The 27993-nt window shown below is 45.6% G+C and overlaps 1 protein-coding gene and 1 long non-coding RNA gene across 4 annotated transcripts in view; one reads left to right on the top strand and one right to left on the bottom strand.

Annotated features, from left to right (window-relative positions):
- Positions 1–27993, top strand: part of LOC310708186 — a 98484-nt gene that overhangs the window by 6407 nt on the left and 64084 nt on the right. The window lies entirely within an intron of this gene.
- IHH (Indian hedgehog signaling molecule) lies at positions 693–27933 on the bottom strand. 2 transcript variants are annotated; one of them, XM_083504380.1, is made up of 3 exons: positions 26716–27933; positions 12824–13085; positions 693–4572 (listed from the first exon to the last, which is right to left on the bottom strand). In XM_083504380.1, the coding sequence occupies exons 1-3, from the start codon at positions 27019–27021 to the stop codon at positions 3923–3925; spliced, it is 1218 nt and encodes a 405-aa protein (XP_083360506.1). In that variant the 5' UTR covers positions 27022–27933; the 3' UTR covers positions 693–3922. The 2 variants fall into 2 exon arrangements, with proteins under 2 accessions (XP_083360506.1, XP_083360507.1); XM_083504381.1 differs by lacking the exon at positions 26716–27933 and adding an exon at positions 14361–15130.

The following is a 27993-nucleotide window of genomic DNA, read 5'->3' on the forward strand; positions in this document are numbered from 1 at the left end:
TTTGGGGCCCGTCTGGCTAATTCTGAGGCCCTCAACTTCTTTCCCAAAAACTTGTCTGATGGCAACAGTGCTTTTAAGCTCCTCCCCTCATAACCGAGCCATGGAAACCCTCTTTCATGCCTACATGGAATACTCCATTGGGGTCTGTTCAATCTTGATTAGCTCTGCTCCAGAAATGGCTGAATTTCACAGTCTATTTAGAATTTTTGTGTTTGCAAGTGCACATGCACAAAGTGCTGCACCAGTTCCATTTGATGTGTGCGGCAGAGATCCCAGGCATCCTAGAAGCAATGGATGGGGTACAGCTGTTAGCATCCTAGTTTTTTTAAGAGAGGTGTCACCAATGTGGCATGAGTGCCCACATAGGCTTCTCAGGTTCCCACAGGTTCCCCTCCCTCTATTGAAATAAGGCTTGAAAGAAGCATTCTAGTGTCGCCTGTAGGGTGTTGCAGGGTGTGCTGGCTTGCGGAGGTGGTGACAGTTTCTCTGGTTTGCAAACATACTCACAAAAAGGTTGGCAACCTCTGTGTTAAGAAATAACATACTTTTCCTTCAGAACACTCGAATTCTCCTGATCATTCCATAATGTCTGTTAAAGTAGAGATTGTATGCTGGGAGCCAGACCTATGTATATCTGTGTTTGTGTGTGTGTGTGGTCTTTTGACTCAGAGAGAAAAGACACAGACACCAAGTGTGGGTCAAGAGATTTATTAGACTTCTTGCCTGTTTAGGAAATCTACATCCAGTGAAGAGACAAAAAGCTTTGCAATTCCCAATGGTCCCATTAAAGTATCACTTCTGAAATAATTCTTAAATACTTTTATCCTTAGAAAAAAAATGTCCCATCCCACCCCATTTGGTGTCATTCAGCAAAAGGGTTTCCTCACCAGGGAAATCTGTTTGAGCACCCTGCAAATGCAAGCAAATAAATAAATGTCATGGGGTAGGAGATGATGCCTCCCCAGATGCTACCACCCCAGTCACAATATTGGGACTGTGGGGGCCTTCTGAGCTACGTTGCTAGCAAGGGACATGCTTATTCCTTGTTGTCTTGATGACTTAACTGGTACCAGACAAGGAAGAAGTAAGAGCGTGGAGAAGGAGCAGATTCTGGTTCTGACTAGTGCACAAACTGCTACAGGATTTCTTTAAGGAGATGAATGAAATTAGGGCATCTGGAACCCATCTAAGGGCTGCTTCACATGTGACTATTTTCAGAATGGATATTACTTGCTTGCCGGAAAAGATTGTATACAACAGCTTTACAACTAAATTTTCAAAAATTAATAGCCTGAGAAAAATATAACCAATTTGCCCACAAAAAAAATCTATTAGTCATCTTTGGCACATGGATGGTCCCAGGGAGACGGGGGCGGGGGGCGGGGGAGAGAATAAATGAACTCATTAGAAGACTTAACTGCCAAATCACCTGAAAGTTGTTATTACACACAATTGCACAATTGCACAAGCAGCTATTTGTAAGCCTTGTGTACACTGCCACCTGGGGTGAGCATGTGGATCTACTGTTCTGCATGTACACACAGCACAAAGCCACATTTTACAACACATGTGCACATGCGGAAAACTAGTGTGAGTGCTCATCAGACACTGTTGTGTGCATGATATGTATTTTTCCTACACAAAATTTATTTCCTTGGAACAAAATTTCTGACACATGAAGAGGCTCCAAGAATGGACCTGTGCATCTCCTTGGCAAATGCATCTTCCCAAACCCATGTTTACCAAGGGAATTTGATTGTTGTGTGCATGCATGTGTACAAGGATGAATCAGTAGATGGGAGTGTTTAACACTCCCCCTACCTACAGTGCTCTCCCAGGTAATCTCTGTCGTCATCATCCCCCCCCCAAAAAAAAAATCTGGGTTTCTTTCCTTTCTTGAAATGTGGCTGAGCTTTTTTTAAAAAGGCCAGGGAAGGGATTGCATCAGAGAATTGGTTGGTTGGGAAATTGTTACACAACGCCCCGCCAAAAAACAAACAATCAAACTGATTCTCTCCCGCAAATGTTACCCCCACGATGCTGCATAAGTGTGGTCTCATAGGAACAAGTAGTTCCACCATCCTGAGATACCATGTTATTTCTGAGAATATCCAGGACAGAACAGCTAAAATTGAGCATGTAGTAAACAGTGCATTTCTTCCCTCACATAAGCACAGGCATCAGAACCTCTGCCGGGTTGACTGACCTGTTAGAGTGATGTGATAATGGAGGAAGATTATCTACTCAGTAATTACAACCCAATAATATATATCCTTCTCCAGTACTTTCAGGAAGCAAAGGATGGTTTTACAAAAGGAATCCATCTCTCCTGCCCCTCCATTTCTCCTCCCCATGTCCCAGTTTGCTCTAACAGAAACTAAGTATTCCAAGTCCTGCTCTCCAGCAGGACAGTCAATATGTCCTACTTTGCAGAGGACAACCTTCTGTTTGGAGGGGTGGCAAAGGACAGTCCTTTATTTCAAGGGCTGCCTACTATGAATCTGGATTAAAAAGAAAGAATCCTAAGAAAGGAGAGCAGTAGGGGAGTGGGGAGGCTTGAAGTTGCCCATCTACAGTTATCACCTGGAAACAGCACACAACACTCACTAGGTCACTGTCTTCCCTGCTATGAAGAGATGTGTGTTTCTATTTAAATAACAAGTCATTATTTCTAAATTTGCAACTACATATAAATTAGTATATGCAAATCAATGGTTTTGATGATGCATTCCCTCGGGGGTGGGGGGATTGTGTAAATGTCCAACCTACCCTTTAGGTGATTTCCTTTCAAGATTACTTAACATGGGTTAACATCCTTAGTTAAACTGTTTTAGCCTCCTTTTGATGAGCATTCCATACTTAAAGCACATTGATAAGGCACATTTCTCTCCCCTATACAAACCCCTGTTCTTTCAGTGCATGGTTATTGGTAGTAGCAGATGGCATGGTGGGGTGGCGGTGTTCACCTGACCTCCCATCAGTCGGATCTACTGGTTACTGTGAGGTAGAGGGGTGAAGTGACAACACTGATGCAAATGCACTGGGAGAAACACAAATTTGTCTGGCTCAACCTCACCACTGCCTTGCCCCTGAGCTACTTCCTGGGAAGTAGCCGCAATGCAACCAACTGGAGGTCAGGTGCAAGCTGCCAGTGTCCACTACTGATTATAGGTGGAGTGATTCTTTACTGAATCTGAGAATGAAATGACGCATTATAAGTATTTCAGGCTTAAATTCACCTGATCCAGAGAAGACGGTGTGATTTTATAAACAACCTTCACTTTCTACTGTCTCTTCCCTCATCATAACTGGTGCCCACCTCTCCATTTCAGGGCTGGTGCACTACCTCTTGTCCCACTCACTGCTCACAAGCCCAGTTGACTGGCAGCTGGAAAGAGCAACGGAAGAGTCCCATACGTCTTCCTTACAGCTACTTTGCCTGCCACAGTGCTAGGAGGAGCACCACATGGATGTCTGCCGAGAGAAAGTGTCCTGCAGGCCTCCCATACTCAGCCCTTCTAGATACCTTCTTGTAGCAGCCCACCCCCTCCTACTTCCCCAGTCTGCATATTGAGATGCAGGATTTCCTTCCCCTCATTCATTCACCCCAGGCTTCCAGGCCTCCACTCACTACCCGCATCCACCTGGTTAACTCCCCCTCTATCAGAGGCTCCTGAACTAAAATAGCAGCATACAACCCTGTCATTGGGCATCCCCTTCTGTAACCTGCCAAAAAGGGGGCAACTCAGAGATAGAGGTCAAAACCTCTCTTTGGCCCTTATGCCTGGGAAAGGGTATAGGGAGCCAGTGGCCTCACCTTTCCCCCACATTCAGGATTCTGGCTACCATGCAGTCCCTCCCTATAACCACAGGAGGTGACACCTGGTTTTTCCCTCTTTAAGGGGCACCTGATGACGTCGTCTCATCTCTCAAACTGTGCTGTGGCCAATGGGTGGAAGCTGTTCGAAGCCAGGAGCATTCGGCCTAGGCGATAGAGAAGTGCAGGGTACCAATGAACGCCTTCTGGTTGAGTCTGCTCACCCCCTGCCAGGCTGCGAAAGAGTCGAAGGGGCCAAAAAGCCAGCTGGGCCAGGTGCTGCTCCTGCACCAAAGCAAAACAAGATGCTACCACTCCATCCACCACCACCGTCCCATGGCGAGTGAGGGGGGCATAGGCCCCAATATCCATCTGCACTGAGGCTGCTGCTACCCTGGCTGGTCTTAGCTCACTCCCATCTGTCACCAGCACATATTGGCCTGGGTGTACCAGGCTGGCAAAAATAGCCTTCATGGGTGCAGTGGCATTCTCCCCCACAAAAAGGAGGTGTGCTGCAGTGAGGGCAAGGCGGCGGGGTGGATCCCGCGTCTCAATGACGTGGAAAGCAGTCCGTGCCGATGATGCCTTGTCCAGAAATGCCAGGAATTCACTGTATATGGGACGGCCTTGCTCATCCATGGCTTGGACCCGCTGCCCAGGCCTCAGTGCCCACACTGGAATCTTGGTCCCGCTTTCTAGAGTTGCCAGTGCCTGGGCTGGGAAACAGCCTCCTGTCTTTGCCGCTGCTGAATGCTCTAGACAAAGAGAGGGAGAGGGAGAAACAAATAGAGAGACCAACCCAGTTACTAGAGGGAGGGAGATTTGATTAAGGTGCAAAGAAGTAAACATAAATGAAATTTGGTAAGATTTAGATGGGCTATGGGTGGTTGTGATGAGGGTAAGTTTTGTTATGGAGGTCTTTCAACTGGAATCAAGTGGCCTCTGTTTTGTAGGTTGGTGGAGAGTACAGTTCATATAGACTACTGATTAATTCATCTAGCAGGGGAGTTGGGAAACTTTGCAGTCCAAGGACCACATTCCTTTCTAAGAAACCCTTGGGGGGGGGGCACATGCCAGTGGTGAGTGGGGCCAAAGACAATGAATGGAAATTTCACCTTTATATAGGTTAGCTTTTACACATACCCCTTCCCACCCTCCATCCAGGGCAGAAGTTTAATTGGAGTTCAATGACACATTTCAACCATTCAGGAACACTCAAGGAGGAGTGCAATGCAGGGGCAGTAGGGGCAGGATTGAGAAAGGGGTGTGCTGAGGAGAGTTTCTACTACCAGATAGAGAGGATGGGGGGCCTGATATATGGTGTCACATGCACAACAGCACATTAATCATTCATCTGAAATAGCCTTTCCCATCTGATTGCCCTCCAGAGGTTTTGGACTGCAACACCCATCAGCACCAGCCAGCATGGCCAATGATCAGGGATGATAGAAGTTGTAGTCAATCAACATCTGGAGAGCTACAGGTTGGGAAAGGCTGATCTTGATTAACCAACACCTAGGATCCAATGGTCTTATTGAGTATATCTACACAACTAATTTACACCAGCTAAATAAAAAACATTGGTTAACGGTCATGTCTTCCTCAAATATGCTGGGAATTGTGTGGTAAGGGTGCTAGCAGGCAACCCCTATTTCTGTTTCCTCCTTCCAATTATAGTTTGAATGAATAAATGAATAATGCACACTCTCAAACATCAACAACAAATATTCTACCACTGATCTTTTGCACTGTATAACAAAGATAGCAAAGACTATCTTTGTTATACCTGAGAGGAAGTGATCATGTTCTCCTGGGTTGGAAGATACAGAGGCAAGGGAAAACTGAGTGTAGTCAGACACACACTCTGGACTTTAAGAAGGCCAATTTTGAAAAGCTGAAGGAGCTACTGGGTGTGATCATGTGGTCATAAATATTTGGTGAGAAGGGAGTCCAAGAAGGATGGAAGTTTTTAAAAGGAGAAATACTGGAGGCCCAAATGCAGACAATACGAACAAGAATGAAAAGTGGGAGGCATCTAAGGAAACCAGTGTGGCTGCATAAGGAGCTTACAGATGAACTGAGAGTTAAGAATGGCATGTATAAGAAATGGAAGAAAGGGGAAATCACAAAGGAGTATACATAAGTAGCCAACAGTTGCAAATGGAAAGTCAGGCTGGCTAAAGCTCAGAATGAGCTCAGGCTTGCAAGAGAGGTTAAAAATACTAAAAGGTTTATTCGGCTATGTCCAAAGTAAGAGGAATAACAAGCAAGTGTTGGGTCCTCTGTGTGGGGAACACAGAGAAATGCTATTGGGTGACAGAGAAAAGGTGGAACTACTCAACACCTACTTTGCCTCTGTCTTTACTCAAAAGGAAAGTGATGCCCAACCCGGTGATAACAGAATAAATGATGTAAGGAGGGAGCTGCAGCCCAATATATGAAAAGAGGTAGTAAGGGAATACCTAGCTACTTTAAATGAATTAAAATTTCCAGGGCCTGATGAACTGCAACCAAGGGTACTAAAGGAGCTTGTGGATGTAATTTCAGAGCCTTTGTCTATTATCTTTGAGATTTCTTGAAGAACAGGTGAGGTCTCTACAGACTGGAGGCCAGCAAATATTATCCCCATCTTCAAAAAGTGGGGAAAGGAATAGCCAGGCAAGTACCGACCAGTGAGCTTGACATCGATACCAGGGAAGGTCCTAGAACAGATAATTCAACAGTCGATCTGAGAGCATTTAGAAAAGGATGCTGTGATTACTAAGACCCAGCATTGTTTTCTCAAAAATAAGTCGTGCCAGACCAATCTGATTTCTTTTTTTGATGTAATTACAAACTTGGTGGATCAGGGAAATGCTATGGACATAGTGTATTTTGATTTCATTAAGGCTTTTGACAATGTCCCCCAAGATATTCTTGCGAGGAAACTGGTAAAATGTGGGTTGAAAGAGATAACTCTTAGGTGGATTTGTAGCTGGTTGACTGACCAAACTCAAAGAGTACTCATTAATAGTTCCTTGTCATCCTGGAAAAATGTGACAAGTGGGGTGCCGCAGGGTTCTGTCCCAGGCCCATTGTTGTTCAACATCTTTATAAACGACTTGATTGAACGAATTGAGGGGATGCTCATCATTTGCATATCACACCAAACTGAGAGGGGTAGCTAATGGCGCAGAAGACAGAATCAGAATTAAAAATGACCATAACAGATTGGAGAACTGGGTGCAAGCTAACAAAATGAATTTCAATAGGGACAAATGTATGGTTCTGCACTTAGGCAGGAAGAACCAGATGCACAAATATAGGATGGGGGTCATCTGGCTTACTAGCAGTACATGTGAAAAGCATCTATGGGTCTTGGTGGACCACAAGCTTAACATGAGTCAACAGTATGATGCATCAGCAAAAAAGCTAATACTATTCTAGGCTGTATCAACAGAAGTATAGTGTCCAGATCAAGGAAAGTAATAGTACCACTCTATTCTGCCTTACCTCCCTGCTCACTGTGTTTGAAGCAATAATTTGCTCTCCACTTGCAAATGCAGACACTCAAAACTGGCTTGCACTGACTGTAATTCCAAGTGCACACACTTGGAAACTGTGTCCAATTCTGGGCACCACAATTTAAGAAGGATGTTGACAAGCTGGAACATGTGCAGAGAAGGGCAACCAAGATGATCGAGGGTCTTGAAACTAAGCCTTATGAGGAGCGCTTGAAGGAGTTGGGTATGTTTAGCCTGGAAAAGAGGAGACTGAAAGGAGATATGATAGCCATCTTCAAATATCTTAAGGGCTGTCACATGGAAAAGAGAGCATGCTTGTTTTCTCCTGCTCTGGAGGGTAGGACTCGAACCAATAGCTTCAAGTTGCAAGAAAGGCGATTCTGACTAAACATTCGGAAAAACTTTCTGACAGTAAGAGCTGTTCAGCAGTGGAACAGACTCCCAAAAGAGGTGGTGGGACTCTCCTTCCATGGAGGTTTTTAACAGAGGTTGGATGGTCATCTGCCATGGATGCTTTAGCTGCTGCATTTCAGGGGTTTGGACTTGATGACCCTTGGGGTCCCTTCCAGCTCTTAAGATTCTGTGATTCTATGATTCTCTAACTGCTTTATAGGTTTGGCAAATACAGTTTTACTGCCCTTCAGTAAATCTGCCTCAGTCTACTTGTAGTGCTTCTTTGGTTAAGATCTGTATTTACGATTTGGCTTCTGCTTGGAAGTAGAAAAGGTGGGAAATTAATGACATGTAAAGCAAGAGTCCATTCTTTAGCCATCAGCCTTCAGTGAAAGGGTAGGAAAAGCCACCCTCTAAAAATGGGTGGGCTCAACAGCCAATTAAGAGCATCAGAATAGATCTGCTCAGCAAGTAGCCTGAGAAACAAGGACCACAATAAGAAGAAATACAGTGGTGCCTCGCAAGACAAAATTAATCCGTTCCGCGAGTCTCTTCGTCTTGCGGTTTTTTCGTCTTGCGAAGCACGGCTATTAGCGGCTTAGCGGCTATTAACGGCTTAGCGGCTATTAACATCTTAGCGGCTTTAAGAAAAAGGAAACAAACTTGCAAGAAATCGCAAGACGTTTCGTCTTGCGAAGCAAGCGCATAGGGAAATTCGTCTTGCGGAAAGACTCAAAAAACGGAAAACTCGTCTTGCGCGTTTTTCGTCTTGCGAGGCATTCGTCTTGTGAAGTACCACTGTACTTACTTTTCAAGAAGGGAGCTATGGCTTCTGAAGCTTACATAACCCAGCAAACAATCAGAAAGCTGGTAAAGCGCACATAGTTTCTAAATAGTACTGATTTAAATTTCTTTAAAACTTAACAATAGCCCTGCTGGATGAGGCCAAGGGCCCATCTAATTCAGCATCCTGCTCTCACAGTATCCCATGGAAAACAAAAAATAATAATAATAAATAATACGGCCTCGGTCCTGAAGGAGCGTCTCCACCCTCATCGTTCAGTCTGGACACTGAGATCCAGCGCTGAGGGCCTTCTGGCGGTTCCCTCATTGCGAGAAGTGAGGTTACAGTGAACCAGACAGAGGGCCTTCTCGGTAGTGGCGCCTGCCCTGTGGAACACCCTCCCTTCAGATGTGAAGGAAATAAGCAGCTATCTTATCTTTAAAAGACATCTGAAGGCAGCCCTGTTTAGGGAAGTTTTTAATATTTAATGCTGTATTGTTTTTAACACTCGATTGGAAGCTGCCCAGAGTGGCTGGGGAAACTCAGCCAGATGGGCAGGGTATAAATTTATTATTATTATTATTATTATTATTATTATTATTATTATTATTATTATCATTATTATCATTATCATTATTATTACTATTATTATTATTATTACCTGCTAGCAGGACCTCCCTACAACAGTGCGATGATGGCAATGTAAAGCATATTGTATCATGTGTGATTTATGCAGCATTGACTTCCCTCTAGCTAGTTCTTCAGATCCCTAAGATAAAAGGAGAGCCTCCCCAAGGTAGCAGAGAATATGTCCCGCTCTCTCTAGGCACTTTTCATGTCTAACTCCCTTGCACTTAACAAAAACAGTACTCTTTTCCTCCAATTCTCAGTTGGTTGTTTTTCAGTAATGGATTCTAAACAGTTATTTTTTCAGGGAGCACTCAAGGGTATGCAGTATCAGTAGCCCCCATCCACCCCTGTTAAAAGTGTAGCGCTTACTGTAACAACTTCATGGTGAGCACTGGCACCTTTTTTTTTCCCTTAAAAAAAGCACTGATTCTAAAATGAACAAACAGCCATCCACAGCCTTGCAGAAGAGGGCCAAGAGGGCAGTGCCTTTCTTTCTCCTATTCACTTCACCATTTGTAAGAATGGGGGTCCCTGTCTACAGGGAGCAGCCATCACAGCCCCAAGCTCACCTTTGGATCTGGCATGCAACTGACTTGTGAGATAATCTCAGTGTTGTGCAACATCTGCTGCTACTGATGGTCAGATTTAGCCACATGCAAACAGATGTTGGTATGTAGAGAACAATGGAGCTGGTACTGCAGAGCAACTCAGAGAGTGAGCTGCTATAGGCATGTTCTCCCTTTCGTTCTTTCTCTCTCTTAGTCCCATGTGTGCAATAAGTAAATAATAAAAATGGTCTGCCGTACTCATACAATTCATTTGAAACCAATTGCAATGTCTATATGAAATGCTAAAAATTGTCACCATGTGGAAAGAAGACACTTAAAAATGGAGAATTTAGCAGATGCCATGCCATAGTCATGCATCTGCATATCTCCATTGTTCAGTCTTGCCTCACAGATGATATAGTCATGACCAAGTGACCAAGGGTGCCCTTTTGAGCATACCATATGTCAACTGAAACAGTAAAAATCAATACACAGTGTATCTTCATTGTTTGGGAAGGGTCACAGCGCAGTGAAAGAGCACATGCTTAGGTCCCAGGTTCAATCTCCAGCATTTCCAGGTAGAACTGGAAAATACTCCTGTCTGAAACCCTGAAGAGCTGCTGCCAGTTAGTTTAGATAATACTCAGTGGTCTGACATTGAAAAAGGCAGCTTCCTCTGTTCTTATGACCTGCTTGCTACATGGATGATACAGTCAAGAAGGTGCTCCTGGTACCATGAGCAAGACTGTGCCATCTCTGTGCCAAGTCCAAACAATGAAGATACATAGAGGTGCAATGAAAGAATCCCCTTCCAGAGTCTGATAAGTGCTTTACAGGAGACATTTTTGTGAATGTTCAGTTAATTGGCATTCATCCATGGAACAGAAATCAAACGAACATTTGAGCCAGTGTAGGATGTATGTTCATTTTAAAAATTATCATTTTAAGCCTTCTAGGTAAAAATACACCAAGCCTGTTCTAAAAGAGGGTTTTGTGTGTTTTTTTGCTATGGGATCAGGTTCAGTGGCTATGGCCAAGCTAGTGTGCAACCTGGAGGAATTGTAGTGGTAGTTGTTGTTAGTTTGGTTTCAGCCCAACTCTCCAGGAAAAGGGCAAGTTCAAATATAAAAAGTTAGTATGGCTCATTTTTTAAAAAGGAGATAAGACTTACAGAAGCCAAGTGGATGAAGAGATTGGGGGAGGGCAGAGGACAGACAGACCAGGCCACACAAATGGTACAAAAATAAAGGCCATTTATTAAGGTACTTATGGCAGGCCAGCTGCCCTGAATACACACCATTTCCAGACACTTAAAAGTCCTCCATTAAACCAGTGTTTGCTTCTCTCACACTTCATCTTACACAGGCCAGGACATTCCTTCTGTACTGAGTATGTTCCACTGCATCAGGAGTGACCAACCCAAAGCCCCCCAGATGCAGCTGAACTACAACTCCCATCAACGCTCATTATTGGTCTTGCTGGCTGGGGCTGATGAGTGCTGGAGTCCAAAAACCTGGCAGGCCACAGGTTAGCCACCCTGGCACTATACATTTGCCCTACCCACCATCCATCAGCCTGAAATACTGAAGCAATGCCTCCCTTCCAGAATAGCCTGTACTCAAGTGCTTGTCTCCACCTGTAATAAAACCTGCACCCAGGATAAACTCTTCAGTGTTGGCTCACATTCATCCTTTTTGCCCCACCCAGTCTCCATCAAAGCTGTTGCCAACCCCCCAGCAAACAGTGCTTTCCCTGCAAGATTGTGCTGCTCCTCTAGTCATTTACTATCAAGAGAGTTTCCCAGTCTTTGGCACTTTGTACGGTTGCAACATCCTTTTGGAAGCATGGGCACCCAGAAGCAGACACAGCATCCCAGGAATGTGGCAGCATCTAAAGACAAATGAAAAGTGTTTTCCTACTCCTGCTAGTGGAGCTCAGAGGAAATGGACAGTCTGTAGAGCTCCACAGTCAAGGTGCCCAGCTTGGAGGTAGCAGGCCACAGTACCCAGTGCAACCATTTGAAGATTTATGCATAATTTTTTATATCCACCGCACTTAGACCTAACTTGCAGCTTTGTAGATATCAAGGCTTTGGGGACCCAAAGTCCAAAGGGACAAAAAGTGCTTGTTTCTTAGCCACTTGGCTGGCACAGTTACTTCCTGGAGAGTATAAAGTGGCACAGTCCATATTGGTGCCAGAGGGGAGAAGGTTGTGCTCCACTCTGGCTGAGCCAGTCTCTTTCTCCAGCGCTGATCTCTCCTGGTGTGCTGCAGTCAGGTAGGTGGAGACTCGGCTGTTGGGTCAGGCAGTATAAGCTCAAGGCAGGGCAAAGGCACTTCCTTCCCATCAACCAGAGACCCTGTGGGTCTGGAAAGGGCCGGAACACCAGCAGCTCATGCTAATGGTCAAAGGATAGGAACAAGATGCCACAGTCAAAGTGTGGTACTCTGGCCAACAGGGGGAGAACCTCAGCACCTAATCCCAACAAACAACTCAGGCCCCTACTGTCCTTAATATACCTAGGGCTGGACCAAACCCGTTGCTGCCCACCGCTTGTAGAAATCTACATTTTTTTTCCTGGATGAGAGGATGTGCAGCTCAGATGAAAAATATTAGCCAGGTGTTCAACTGGGAGAGTATTTGCAGGGAAATATTTCCTGTGGCTTTAACAACCAGATCTTAGAGCAGGTGTGCTTGGTCCTAGCCCAGTGAGGGAGACACTCAGGGGAACTAAGCCAAACCAAGATTAGCTAACATTAACATAAGGTATTTAATTGCATGCAGGGATGGGAGAATATCTGTGGTTCACCAGCTATTGCTGGACTACAACCCCCATTATTCCTGATCATTGGCCATGCTGGTTGTGGCTGGAGGGAGTTTGAGTTCAACAATACTGGTAGGTCCACAGGTTCCCCAGTTCTGATGAACAGTAAGAATGGAGTACAGCATTGCTACTGTTATCCCACGGTGACCCATACAAGCAAAAATGTGCTCTTCAACCTTATAACTTACCCACTCCACCTTTCATTACCCCAAACCTTTCTTCAATTGTGCCTATCTCCCTTATTCATGATTCACAGATACTTTCCCACTACCTCCCCCATTCCTGCCAATCTCCCTCAATCCCATCTCAAAACTGGTCCTTACCAGATTTGACAGAGCAGTGAATGTGAGCCTTAGATTCATAGTAGACCCAGTCGAAGCCAGCCTCAACAGCTAAACGTGCCAGCATCCCATACTTGTTGCGGTCACGGTCAGAGGTGGTGATGTCAACAGCACGGCCTTCATAGTGCAGTGATTCCTCTGAGTGGTGCCCATCTTCATCCCAGCCCTCCGTCACACGCAGCTTTACCCCTGGCCACTGGTTCATTACCGAGATGGCCAGAGAGTTTAGGCGATCCTTGCAGCGCTATGGGAAGTGGGTGAAAAGTGACAGAATAGAAATAGATTAGCATCATGCACCTACACACAGAGGAGAGCATTACCTGGAAGTACAAAACTTGGATTAGATTGGGGTGGCCATGTGTCGTTCTTGACAAAGGACAATCCTTTCCTTGAAAGGGTGGCAGAGAACAGCAATAGTAACACTGTAATAATAGTAATAGCAGTACTAGTAGTAAATAATAATAATAATAATAATAATAATAATAATAATAATAATACTTTTATTATCTATACGCCACCCATCTGGCTGGGTTTCCCCAGCCACTCTGGGTGGCTTACAGAATATATAAAACATCAAACATTAAAAACTTCCCGATACAGGGCTGCCTTCAGATGTCTTCTAAACGTTATGTAGTTCTTAATCTCCTGAACATCTGAAGGAAGGGCATTCCACAGGGAGGGCACCACTACTGATAAGGCCTTCTGCCTGGTTCCCTGTAATTTCACTTCTTGCAGTGAGGGAATGACTAGAAGACCCTTGGAGGAGGACCTTAGTGTCTGGGCTGGATGATGGGGGTGGAGACGCTCCTTCAGGTATACTGAAATCTGTTTTTGTTTTGTTTTGTTTTGTTTTGCAATGTGTAAATGTGTAGCCTAGATTAAATTCCCCACCATTGCTTAGCCACAGTCCAGAACATTTGCCATCTGGGCAACAAAGAGCCACACCTGGGTCAACACACATGCAGCCAAATGATGTGATAACATCCTGACATGGTAGAAATTCAGTCCACTACTAGATGCTAAAGTCACTTTGCTTTTCAAAATATATTCTACATTCTTGTTAAACCCCTCTCTAATTTTAATAATAATAATAATTTTATATACAACCCTTTATCAAAAGATCCTAGGGTGCTGTACAACATTAAGAACACATTTTATAGAGCATAACAATAAAAAACCTAATAAAAAGCACAATAATAGACAGCATAATAATAAAATAATCATAATAACAGCCACTCCCCCAGCTTTAACAGACCACAGATTATTTAATGGACAAAGGCCATACAATGACGGTGCCAGGCAAGGCTCTCTGGGGAGAGCATTCCACAGATTGGGGGCCGCCACAGAAAAAAGACTCATTCTTGTGTTGCCACCCTCTGAACCTCTCAGGGAGTGAGGACATAGAGAAGAGGCTGTCCTTAGGTATTGAGGTCCTGAGCTGTGTAAGGCTTTATAGATCAAAATCAGCACTTTGATTGGTTCAGAAGCTAATTGGGGATAATAATAAAAACTACCTTACATCAAGGGCACTGGCTCCTGGGGGCCAAGGCACTGTGGGCCCCACAATCTCTTTCTTAGGGGTCCAGACCCCTTCAATGTTCAGAGGGCCCCACGTGTGATGTCCTGATGTAGCATGACATTGTGTGTGTGCCATCAGGACATAAAGACATCATGTCATAAAGATGTGACGTAAAGACGTTGTGTTGGGCCCCTTCAATCCTCCAGAAAAGGTGGTACCTCTCCCTTACATAGAGACATAATGGTCCCTCTAGATTGTCAGGATTTTGCAGGAGGGATTCAAGCACATACTGGGACTTTAGGTGTGTGCAGTTAATGTGGATTAAAAGTCTCCAGTGCACAACAAATCCTCCTTAAAAAAAGACTTTCTGCAGTTTGGAAAATGATTGGAGAATGCATTGAAAAGTGTGGGATAAACTAATGACTAACAAGAAGATGTGTAAACACTCCAAAGTAGATCAGGATGGGTACAAGATGGGAGATGATTGCCATTTAACTGCCCTGTAAACAAATCAGAATGAAAGCTCATTAAAGACTGGTCATACTGTAGTCTAATCTCTGTGTAAAGCAAGTCAGGGTGAAAGTTCAAGAAACAGGTTATCTGGAGGGGCCTAGTTTCTCAGCTCAGCCCTTGTTCCTGCACAAGTAATATGGGTTCACCCACACCACTTTTTAAAATGTGTAAGAGAACGTTTGACAAAGTTAGAGAGATGTTGTATGCATGTGCACAGAGTTGCAGGATTTGTAGATAGACCTCAATTATTTTTGTAGCATCCCCAGAAGTTTTTTCTAGGTATCAGGAACCTAGAAGTTTTTTCTAGGTATCAGGAACTCATTATTAATATATAGATATACACACCACATGGGCATGTCATGCTCTTTTGCTTCTGTCCATACCGAACAATATTAAATTCATTGCTTTACTGTCCTATTTTCCCTCCATGCCCTATTCCTGAACCTCGCTGATTTGGCTTACAAGTAAATGAGTCACGAAATATGTCACTTGTGACTAAAGTCCTGCACAGACCTAAAAGCTTACATTAACCCTGGGATACCTGCACAGGCCATTCTGAGAGCAGCCAAACTGAGTTTCTTGCAGGATGCCAATTGATTGGTAATGACCCAGGTGATCACGTGTACATTGGTGCTGTCAGGGCAGGACTTTGAGGCAGAGGTCCAGTGCCCCTTTCATCAGAACAAGCAGAAGTCCCCCCATCCTGAATACAGCAGTGCTGGTTTCCCACAACTGAAATAAAATGAAGTAAAACACATTTCTATCTAAAGAGGGTGTGTGCGTGTGCTAGGTTCAGAGTCAGAATGTCCTAAAACACCACTTCACTCATGCTCCAATATTCACACATACAGTGGTATCTTGAATTACATACGCTTCAGGTTACAGACTCCACTAACCCAGAAATATTACCTTGGGTTAAGAACTTTGCTTCAGGATGAGAACAGAAATCATGCAGCGCAGCAGCAGCAGGAGGAGGAGGCCCCATTAGCTAAAGTGGTGCTTCAGGTTAAGAACAGTTTCAGGTTAAGAACAGACCTCCAGAACGAATTAAGTTCTTAACCCGAGGTACCACTGTATTTCATGAAATCCTGGGACATCACAACAGAGAAGCAGCCCCACATTGGAATGTGTGGTTTTGTGTGTGGAAAAAGAGGGGAGAATCATCCCAAACTGCAAAAAGACAGCAAAGCCCTTCCATGTGTGACCTTGGAATGTGGCCAACTATCTGCAAGGATGAAAGGCCTGACCCTCCCACTCCTTAGGTCACGTTTCACTCAGCCTTGAGAAGAGGGCAAAGAGCAATGCAGCAGCAGCACAAGGGTGAGGCAAAAAAACCGCCCCTGCATTCAGAGGAAAGGTCATATATGGCCAGGGCTGGCCTTTGTCCCTAGTAAAACAGGGCAGGCACAAAGGGCTATCCCAGTTTCTACAACCACACACACCACTGTTTGTTCTGGACCTCAAGAGATAAGGTGCTACAGAAGGCAACAAACAGTGTTTTATATATTAGAGAGATTTATTTATTTCCTTAAAATACCATAGGAAAGGTGAGGGTTACATAGTTTGGGGTTACATAGTTGGGTTCCCATCCCCATCTCTGGCTCACTTTTCCTTCTAACAACAGTTAACAAACCACTCCAAATCATCCTAACTTTGCATACTGTAGAAACAAACAAGCTGATGAGTCCCTTGGGTGAAACTGGCTGCATCAGGTTTTGTGAGATTATTATTATTTATTTTATTTTATTCAATTTCTTACCCACCCTTCACTATATGGTTCCTGGGTGGAGTACAGCAATGCTTTTTTAAAAAATAAAGTACAATATTAAAACCAGTTTAAAACAAATGTTAAATTGCAGACCAAGAATAAGGACTAGCTCTAGAAATGTCAGGGCCCCAGAACACCATGTTAAAATGCTAACTCCTGAGTTAGTGAATCCAAATACATGGGCTGTTCCTCTCATCAAAATAACTCCTCTTAATACAGCCTTCAGACAAGACTTTGTTTGTTATTCCTCACAGTCAGCTGCACAGGGAATAGCCATTGTACCCATCACCTTCATCTCACATTCATACTCTTCCAGGCTATATCATTTACCCAGAGCAATGGGAGAATTACATAGGGAATCACAAGGTACATATTCTTCTGCAATGGGAATAAATTCAGAACTGATTCACATATATGCTAATTCCAGCTGTAGCCAGAAGGTGTCAGCATAGAGCTGCAACAAGAAAGCCAATTGGCACAAGGCAGGTGCTTTAATTCATTGACCACAAGGCAAGTTCTAAAGAAACACCTCTGATGCCCAGATATAGGAACAGATACTCTCAGAAAGAATCCCCAACATTAGGTGCTGAGGCTGCTGTACCATGGTGCAATTTGAGCTACAATGAAGGGTTTGGAGAAAGCAGCAGAAGAGGAAAGGATCAAACTATAGTAGCTATGTAAGCCTCAGTGCCCAATCAATTATCCCAAGGCTAACAGCATGGGGGCTACATGTTGAGCAGTAAAAAAGTGGGATTTTGTTAACAAGGTGCTAGATATTTGGTGAAGCACATAACACGTCTGCCCTTCCCACCATCCAAGGGGATAATCATAAATTGTAAATATAAATACAGGGCACATTTTCAGACTGCTGCTATTTTCTGGTGGGATTCAACCACATATTGACAAATTCAGGCAGCACAATTATACCTGATTGGCAGCTCTTGTGTAACAAGCCATTTTCTCCAAAGACTGCACTTTTTGCAATAAGGGAAGTTACAGAAATGCACTGGAGGGTGTGAGATAACACTTGCTTTGATGCAACATCATTCAGCCTCATTAATGTTGTCTAATTTCTCTGCAAACAAATCAGGCTGAATGCTCAGTAAACAGCACATGGAGCGGTACATGCTCACATATGAAAGGGATGAGGTTCTCCTCATTTCTTGCCTCAGTTACTGAGTCCAATTCATCAGTAAAAGGACAAAATTCAGCAAGCCCTGCTTCCAACACTATACCCACATATATTCAGCCACAAATATTCTCCAGGGTTCCCTCTCCACACCCTTAGAATGGAAGCCACATTCCAGGGCATGCAGTCAGTGATGCTATGAAGAAGTTGTCCATGGTGAAAGGTGGGGATAGGAACTATATTTACTAATCATTTGGCAATACCAGCACTGTCCATTTGCTCCTTGTCCAGAAAATGTAACCTACAGGAGTGGCTAACCTGTGGCCTTGCAAACATTGTTGGATTCTAACATCTATTAGCTCCAGCCAACAATCCCAATGGGGTTCACAGTCCAGCTGCTGCAGGTTAGCCTTCTCTGATTTATATTATAGTGGACAGATCTACAGTACACTTTAGAGAAGGGCTGGTAAGTGTTAGTGTGGTATAGAGCCTAGAAAACAAGGAATACCTGGGGTTCAAATCCCCATTCAGTAATGAAACTCACTGGATGACTAGTCATTATCTCTCAGTCTAACCTACTTCTCAGGGTTATTGTGAGGATAACAGGGATGAGGGAGAGAACTACATATACCACTTTGAGATCCTTGGAGGAAGAGTTTGGTTTTAAAAATTAGCAAATAAGCCTTAATGGCAAGGTAAAGAAATGGCACGTGGCAAGCAAGGGCAGGAACTACATTGTTTCTGTTTTATACAGCACTGTACACATTGCTTGTGCTAAATAAAGGTTAAATACAACCCACAGTATTAAGTAGGCAGAGCTGGAAGTTTCTGCAGCTCAACTTCTTGGAGAGGACCAGGGCTCTGCTAACAGGCCTTGGATAGACAGGGGGAATTTACCCAGCCTGCATATTTCTGTGCTGCTCAGAAAAGTATCCACTGTTGTACAAATTGATACCAGCTCCACTAAGTTGCTGGCAACTTTTGGTCTGGAAAGCAAAGAATGGCACTTATTCCTGCAGGAGCACTGAGCAGTGAATAGGCATCATGGGGACCATGAAAGCCACCTCCAGGAGGGACAGTTGCTTGAGGTGCTTGGAAAATCAATTGTCTTGGTAGAGTCAGAGAACGATGGCTGGAGCTGAGCACTAGACCCTAGAACTAGTACTCTTTCCCCTATCAGTTTGAGAGGGGGAAAGACCACCAGCAGCTCACAAACGAATACCAGTAGCCTGTTCATAAGCATTCATGATGCTTTGTGCTAATGATGGTAGTGGGGCTGTTGTCCCACTTTCAATAATGTATGCACTTGCAAAGGTTTTGGGGTGGACGTACTACTTTGTTTCCAGCCAATCCATATCCTGTAACCTTTTGATGGAATTCTATAACTTTCTATACCATTGGTGTTCTGGGTTTGGTGGCTTCTTCTTCTTTTTCTGCCTGCTTTTCTTGTGCTACTGTGCAACAGTACCCCGCCCAGATGGCAATAATGCAATCATATTGAGGGAGCATCACAGAACATCTAATAAAGCAGAATGATGTGTGAACAGTTCAGTATATATCCACCACTAATGCAATATTATTGCATCAATCACATGTTGCAGAATACACCCACAAACCTCCCTACCTCCGCCCATGCATGCATGCACGCACACTCCAATCTGGAGGAGCCCAGAGGATGTTGGCCTGGCCTAACTTAAGCTCCCTGCAAATCATGGTCAGGGAGGTTTGGTTCAGAGAGCAAGGAGAAGGAAGCTGGGGCTGGGGGGCGGTGATGGGTGGAGAAGAGGTGAGGCAACTATTCCTGGGCCTTATCTCCACCTCTGAGCTCAGGCACCAGAAGCAAACAGAGACTGACATTCTTGAGAAAGATGGAGTGATAAGGACATGTGGGCGGGATCCTGTTGCCCAGGGATATGCAGACCCTTGGACTTGATGAAACTCAAGTCAAGAGCAATAAGAAACCAGCAATGGGGGTGGGGGTGGAGAGGAAAGGAGGGGCTGAACAAGAGCACCCCTCATGCTCAGGTGATACATTTTGAACCTCGCATCATGCCTCAGAAGCTATGCCTTCAGCATGCCTGCCTGCTCTGGAGAGAAGGTGGGGATGCTGGCAAAAGTCCAAGTATTATCAGGTTAGCTTGTTGCTGTAAACATGCACAAACATCATTGGATTTCAGGTTCCCTCATCCCTAACCACTGACCATGCTGCCTGGGACTGATGGGAGATGGAATCCATCTTCTGACGGGCCAAAGGTGGTTCTTCCCTGAACTATAACATGCTAAGTGATACTTCTAGCAGAGTCTCTTGAATGCGGAGCCCTTGTTGAAAGCCGCATAGATCCCAAGCCCTGTTAATAGAGGCAATGCATGATTTTATGTTATGATTGTTCAGCCAGATAATCCATCCCTATGCCTAGTCAAGCTGCCATGTGCAACACCAGTGAACCTCTTTGGTTTTGCCTACTCTGTCACACTCTCTGTATTTTAACCAGTGACAGCCCCCACCCCCATGCCCCTAGGGTGGGTGAGAGCACTGACCCAGCAGACCTCCAGCTGCATCCCAGAGGCTTTAGGAGACTCACCTGCACCATAACCCTGACTGGTGGCAGGCAGGGTGGCAGACCAGGAGGGGGAAATAGCTCTTTATCTGCATTCCTAGAGCCCACAGGCATTTCTCTGGTGATACCGAAAGAGTCCTACATAACTTCCGGCTCCACAGTACCCATCCCCCAACTATCACCATCCCAGGTTCCTGCTCCAACGGGCAAGACTTGTGGAATTTACAAGAGGGAATAGTCCCCTGTGTAAGCATCTCAGTCATGCTTGTGTCAACATCTTCACAATGCTCAGCACTCACCTTGCTCAAATATCCTTCCAGCAACCCTGGCCAGCAGGGGAAACTGAGGCATGGGGGAGGGGAAAAATAAGCCCCATTCAGCATCTTGGTGTCAGAACCGAAACCTACAGGTTCTTGTAACTATGTCATTTAGGGAGGTGTTAGGAGCACCCCCCTCCCTATTTCCCCAGTCTTTCAGATCACAGGGCTCTGTACAGAGCAGTAGCCACATCTCATTGGGTCTATACTCCAAGAGGCAGTTCTAAAACATTCAGTCAGTCAGATCTTTCTGACATCCCCTGTCACTCCAGAGGTCTAATCTACTACAACCAGTCTGTTGTACTTCTTCCCTACCCCACCACAAAAAAGAATAGCTGGCCAAAAGTAGCTGGACCCTAGCAATTCACCTCACAGGCCTCCCTCCCAACCTTTCTTCCCACTAAGCACTGGTTATCTCAGACTATTGTCAAAACCAAGGCTTTAATCAAGGCCCTCCAAATGTGGCCCTCCAAATGTTGCTGGTCTAAACAACATCTGCAGGAGGCATAGGTTCCGCACCCCTGCTTTAAATGTTAGGAGTTTGTTTGTTTTTCATTTACCACATCTGTAACATAAAACTTCCACTTGGCTAAAATGGACATCCATACATGCACACAAACAAACAAACAAACAAACAAACAAACAAACAAACACTACAGGGCTTTTTTTAAGGGTCCAATGTGAAAACGCTCCCAGAGCTGGGGACAGAAGGCAGATTGTTTTCCCCAGTCCTTCCTATTCTAGATTTAGTATATAACCCTATTTGGGGCCACCATCTCCTCAAAACAGGCTAAATGGAGAATCCGGATGGTTTTTAAAACAAAGATTAGACTCTGAATAGTTTGCTTTTTAATAATTAGCTTTGATGTTACAGTATGCTTAGAAGGTGGCCTAGTGAACTCTGGGCTGCCTATAGACAGTCAGATTCTTTGCTTCCAACTTAATAAGCAGGATCACCTTGCTATAACAATCCCCCAAGACAGATTCTATCCCAGTTATGTTAACTGGAAAGCTAGGGCATCCTTTTCAAAACGTCCCAAACATAAGGATCAGCCTACCAATTTTCCCCACAACTACTTCCCCCAGGTCAATTCCCCGCAGACGTTAGCCAGAGGTAAAGCAGTGGGTAGGCAATGAGGTAAAGCTAAACACCTCCCTCCTGCCTACTAATTCTCCCCTGCAAAACCTCCTTCCCCTTCACATGGTAAACATAGGATTGGAAAAACCATGCTTCCTGTGCAATAATGTCATTCCAATCTCCATCTGAGTTAGCATACTCAGGATCCTGCTCCACATTATGTTACGTGATTCTTGGGTAAGCACATTATAACAAACTTTTTTACCCTAGGACTTATAAGTGAAGCGGAGGCTCTTGGGAAGGGAAGGGTGTGATGTTTCTGAACAGGTATCACTTGCGCATTAATTCTACTGGCACTTTCAAGGAAAGTAATCCCACTGAAGTTACTGAAACTTATTTCCAAGTAAACACATTTCAGATTGGACTCCAAAGACTAAAATGGATCTCCATATTTTTTATTTTTAAATAATGTTAATTAATAAATTCTTAGTTTTCAAAAATACGTGCATTGTGTCTTTTTTCAAATTGTGTTTTCTATGAATCAGTTTAATTTGCTGTGAGACATTAGTGTTGCATGCAGTATTAGGTTGGGAAGAAAAGAGGTGGAAAGAGGGGAAGGGTGGGCATGGTGCATGGGGTGGGGTGGGGATGCTTCTATTCTTCCATGTAGTGTATGTGTGGGATTTTGTGTCAGCATCACTTGTGTGGGTTCTCTTTCTATTCACTTGTAATATTTCTTTGGTAGTGAGAGAGGTTGGGGGTAGCCTAGGGTGTGGTTAGTTGTCTTTGGTTGGCTGTAGTGAAATTTGTTTGTGTGTGTGAGGGGGTGGATTTTTGGGTCAGGTTAGCCATATTGATTTGTATGCTGTCAGTGGATTCTTGTTGTTGTCTTGTTCGACTATGTATGTGATAAAGGGGAACCATACTCTTCTATTCCATGCATCTTCTTCTATTTGTCCCCATGTCAGTAATGGATCCCCATATTTAGCTTGGAAAAGGATTTTCCCTTCCCATAGTCAGAGACTGGCCGGGGACTAAAAGAGTCTGGTTTCAGCTTTTGCTGTAGCTGCATGTGACATGCTGAGCCTGCTAGGCATGTTTTACAGCTCTAGCTCAGTGGTGGAGTATCTGCTTTGCATTCAGAAGGTCCCAGATTAAACCCCCAGCATCTCCAAGTAGGAGTGAGCCTCTCCCATTTGAAAATCTGGAGAGCCACTGCCAGCTGGTGTGAACAATACTGAGCTAGATGCACCAATGGTCTGATTTGATGTAAGGCAGCTTCCTATGTATGCTTATCCCTAGTCCCATAGGCTTTTCTGGCATGGCATACATGAATCCCTCCTGCTCTATGGCTATAACAGCATAGGAGCCAACTCCTAGGGGCTGTAGGGGCTTCAGCTGCCACAATAAAATATTTGAGGGGGCTGGGCCCGCACAAAGTTTATAAGCATTCCCATTCAAATGGTGTGTGTGCAGTGTGTCACGTGACTGATTATGTGGGGCGGGCTTACCTGGGCCCCACAATATTTTATTCAAGTTGGCACCCCTGTGTCACAGTAATTGCCAATGTGATGCCCTGCAGATTTTTCAGACTATGACTCCCATCATGTTATGCTGGCTGGGTTTGAGGAGAGTTGCAGTCCAAAATATCTGGAGGGTACCAGGCTGACGAAGACTGCTCTGCCATGTCATCTGATATTGAACTGCATTTTTCTTATATTGTAGGACTTAACTGAGTGTCAATAGCATCTGAAGAGCATAATAAATAACCCACTACCCTCTAGCCAGGGATTCTGTTTTCTGACATGACCAAACCAGCACAATATTCCTAGGTGGTTCACAAGCAGAGCATGTCCTCAGAGCTTTCACTATCCCTTGTTAATCTCCATCATTTGATATGCAAAGTGGGCAGCAGCCTCTGAAAATGAATGTTAAAACTTTTGACTGTTGGAGCTAACAGCTGCCAACCAACACCTTTGATGTTTTCATCTAAGCCAGGAGTGGACAGAAGGCTGATCATGATTAACCAGTGCAATGGCACAGGTAATTGGACTTAACAGCCTAACAGCCCATCCACTCATTAGATGGTAATGTGCATTGTTTCACTTGCTTCAGAATGTGATAAATCAACTCCAACATATTTGGAGCTATCCTGCTTATTCTCCCAAGTGGGGCCCCAGACTTCTGCCCCCAAATCCTGCCCCTGTTGACACTGATGCACCAGTTTCTGGTGATCCACCCAGCACGTGCTGGCTGCAAGGATTCTTACAAAGGATGTTGGACAAGATGGACTTTGGTCAAAGCCAGCAAGGCATTTCTTACGTTTGTTTGTTTGTTTGTTTACATATTTAAATATTTATATCCTGCCCTTCACACTACAAGTTATGTGAAGGGAGCTTGAGCACAGTATGCAACTTAGATCACATTTGTAGAATACAAGAATTATGTTCTTTCTTTTTTAAGTAGACCACTCAACACTGATCTTTTTTTAAAAAAAGTTTGGGACATGGTGGCGTCTGCCTGCTGCAGAGTAGATCGAATTAGGTCACAATTAAAGATACATTGATTGTTCTTTTTATTTATTTAAATAATTTAATTTAAATAAATAATTAAATAAAATACTCCAATTTCTGGGATTGATTGTACCCACAAAGCACATATCCATGCCTAACCACTTGCTCAAGTGCCAGTACTGGGTACTGCTTCTCTACCTATCACACTTTGGGTGGAATCCTATGCATACTTACATGGGAGCAAGCTGTACTGAACTTAGTGGGATGTAGTTATGGCAAGATGAGCGATGCAACCCCAGAGTCATCTGCGTGCGACTGGACCTAACAGACAGGGGTCCCTTTACCTTTATCTTTCCACACTAAAGCTGCAGCCCTTAACACACTTTCTAGGATGCAAATCCCATTGAACACAGTGGAATTTACTTTTGGGCAAAGCAACATAGAATTGAACTGTGGGGCTACAATCATCAGTCAACTTGAATAGGTGCCAGGTCCCCTTTGTGAAGAATGAGCCAAAACAGAATTCTTGGTAAACCCAGTCTTTTCATAGTAACATTAGGGGAGAAACCATAGTAAAGGGGCATTGGAGAGAAGCCAGAATAGTTTCCAAGAGGGAATGTGCTGCTTGAATTAGATGCTAGGGAAATGGTTTCTGCAGTGATGGGGAGGGCAAACAGCAGGTCAGGGGGCATATATGCCCACCCTTGCTGCCTTGTAAGGCCAAATATGTACAACCACTGGAGGTAGGTATCAAAGTATTGCCCCCCCCAGACAGGTTGTTTTTGCTAACAGGCGGGTGCCTTGCTATCACAACCTACTCTCTATGCAAACAAGCTATAATTGGACAGTGGCTATAGAGCTGGACCTAGATCAGAAATCGGGATCCACTGGCTCTCCAGATGTTGTTGGACTCCAACATACAGCAGTCCCAGTCTGCATGACCAATGGCTAGGGATAATGGGAATTATGGTCCCCCAACCATACATGAACAGATCCCTGTATGAAATCCTCTCAGCCGCAAAGCTCCACTGGGTAACCTTGCTTGCACTGTACTTTTCAGCCTAGACTATCTCACAGAATTGTTCAGTCTATAATAAGAATATGAAATATATTGCAAATCTGTGCTGTGGTGATCACCTCTATGGAAAAGGATGTGGGGAAGAATAAAGTTCATAATAATAATGATTCTTAATGCACTTCAACTATCATTTTCCTCCACATTACAATATGTGTTTCCATATTTCAGTTTATGCTGGTGCCTGATGAGACATCTCATTTATTGAAAGAAATTGAGAGCAGGGATGAGAGAGGGAGGGAGAGAAATGAAAGGATTTAATGCTGTCTGTGAAACTAAGCAGGCAGGCAATCAATCCCCAAACACCTCAATTTCTCCCCATCACCATCCTACCAACCCTTCAAAGTCCTGGGCGCCTCTGCCGGATTGGGACCATGCGCACATAGAACTTCATTTGTGGCAATCCTTTGTGTATCCTCTCCAAGGGAAATGCAAAGGGTAATGACACAAGAACGGGCATTCACAGTGGTGGCTCCTTGATTGTGGAATGTTTTTCCCAGGGAGCCTGAGGGAGGCAAACCTGACATCTTGACTAGCTGTTTTGGGCACCAGGTAAAAATCATGTTTATTCACCCAGGCCTTGGGAGTTTAATTTCCTGAACATGTTTTTAAGTGGGGTGGGGTGGAGTTGGATTTGCTCATCTATGCATGTTATTTTATGTTTTTATTCTTGTTTTATATCTATTTTGTTTTTTAAAGTTGCTTTGAGTTCATCCCCCCCCCCGAAAAACGCAACCAATATATATAATCAATAATAACAAGAAGTTGTCGTGGAACGCATCCGCCCTCACAACACCTAAAGAAGGGTGATTTTTCCCGTGCTACTGCTACCGATGCCAAGCTGATAAAAGGATCTGGCATTGATTATGCATCATCGCCCCTAAACTTTCATCAGGGTTTCCACCGGCAATGAGAGTCTAATAACTTTCCAGGTCTGGATAGGGGAGCAGGAAAGTGATCGGAACCCGGAGCTGACTTCCAAAAAGCCATTCCAAAGGTCCCGGTAATCTCTCCATGCTTCCACGGTCATGGAGCCCTTAGCTACGCTTTGCTTTCCTCGAAAGCTGGCGAAAGCCACAGGACTGGATATGGAGGTGGCAGCAAACAGGTGGCCAGAGCCCACACGGAGTGAGCAGGTGCCCCGGAGAAGGGAAGACGAGCGGCGGAGGATTCCTTCCCTTTTTCCGAAGGGCTCGCCGGCCACTTGGCACAGAGCAGCTCAGTGGAGCGCGGAGCGCGGCGCGGTGTTTAGCTTAGCCACGGCAGGGGGCACGTGGGTTCGGGTTCTAGCGTGCCGCTCAGGTAGACTCGAGTGGAGAAGGCAGGCAGCGAAAGCGAACGAAGGCGAGAGACAGGGCGCAGCGCAGCGCCGCGGCTGGAGCAGGGGCTGGGGTTGGTGCCTACCTGGGTCATGAGGCGATCGGCGCCCGTGTTCTCCTCGTCCTTGAAAATGATGTCCGGGTTGTAGTTGGGCGTGAGCTCCTTGAAGCGCTCGGAGTTGCGGGCGATCTTGCCTTCGTACCTGCCGCTGGCGCCCAGCGTCTTCTCGGGCACATTGGGGCTGAACTGCTTGTAGGCGAGCGGGATGAGCTTCCTGGGCGGGCGGCGGCGGCTGCCTACCACTCGGCCCGGCCCGCAGCCGCGCACCGGCGGCGCTAGCAAGAGCAGAGCGCAGCCGCTCAGCAGGAGCAGGAGCCGCGCCGCCTTCATGGCTCCGACGACGACCAGCGGGCGCTCAGCAGCAGGAGGAACTGCAGCAGCAGCGGCGGTGGTGGCGGCGGCGGCAGCAGCCGGGCAGCCCCGGACAGCGAGCAGCGGCAGCGTCCATGCGGCGAGCGGGGCAGGTGCGCTGATGGGCCGCTCTGAGCCGGCCCGCTCCGGCCGCCGCCAATAAATAGCGCGGGCCCCGTTTGTTTTGGCTGCCGCGGTTAAATCGCCGCCGCGCTCTAGCGGTCAGCGCCGCCGCTGGAGCTGCTGCTCTCGCTGCCGCTGCCTCTGCTCGCGGCGCACGAGTGAGCGACAGAGAGGGGAAATTGAAGAGATCCGGGATCGGGGACCGCCAGGACCGCACCCAACCCGTGGCCGGCCCTCCCTCTCCCTCTTTCCTTCGCCTCCTCCCCGCGGAACCTGCCTGCCTGCCACTACCAGGGCCCGCCGACGGGGAGGGGGGGCAGGAGCCCGACCCACCCCCGCGCCTTGCTCACCTGCTGTCATCGGGGGAGGCATGCGCCACGGCAAAGAGGGCCGCCCCTTCTCCCCCTCCCGCCTGGCGCCCAGTCCCAACTCCACGTGCGCCACGAAGAGGGGCCAAAAGGCTGCGGGCCGAGGCACACGCTTACTTGCGAGTAAAGCCCACTTCTGTTAGTGTCAGTTCGGTCGCCGGACAAAAGCCCCCACCAAGTGCAGGATCGGTCTGCAAATGCCATTCTCCACCCCACCACAGTCACAGGCTGCCACAATTGGCGCCAGTTCTGGCTGGGGGAGTTAAAACGGGTGCCCAACCCGCTCTCATATCCCTGGCTGGGATTACAAAAAAATAAAGAGGACAGAGAGTTGGGGGCGGGTGCCCTCAGCTCCTCAAAGCTGCTTCCCCTGCTGATCCCTTAATGCCCCCCCCCGCCAATTTACCCCCATCTCCACCGCCCCGTGTTGTGTTTGCCTTGGGGTGTCCCCGCCTGGCTC

The sequence above is a fragment of the Podarcis liolepis genome (genome assembly GCF_965112155.1).
Source record: "Podarcis liolepis genome assembly, chromosome: 1".
Lineage (NCBI taxonomy): Eukaryota > Metazoa > Chordata > Lepidosauria > Squamata > Lacertidae > Podarcis > Podarcis liolepis.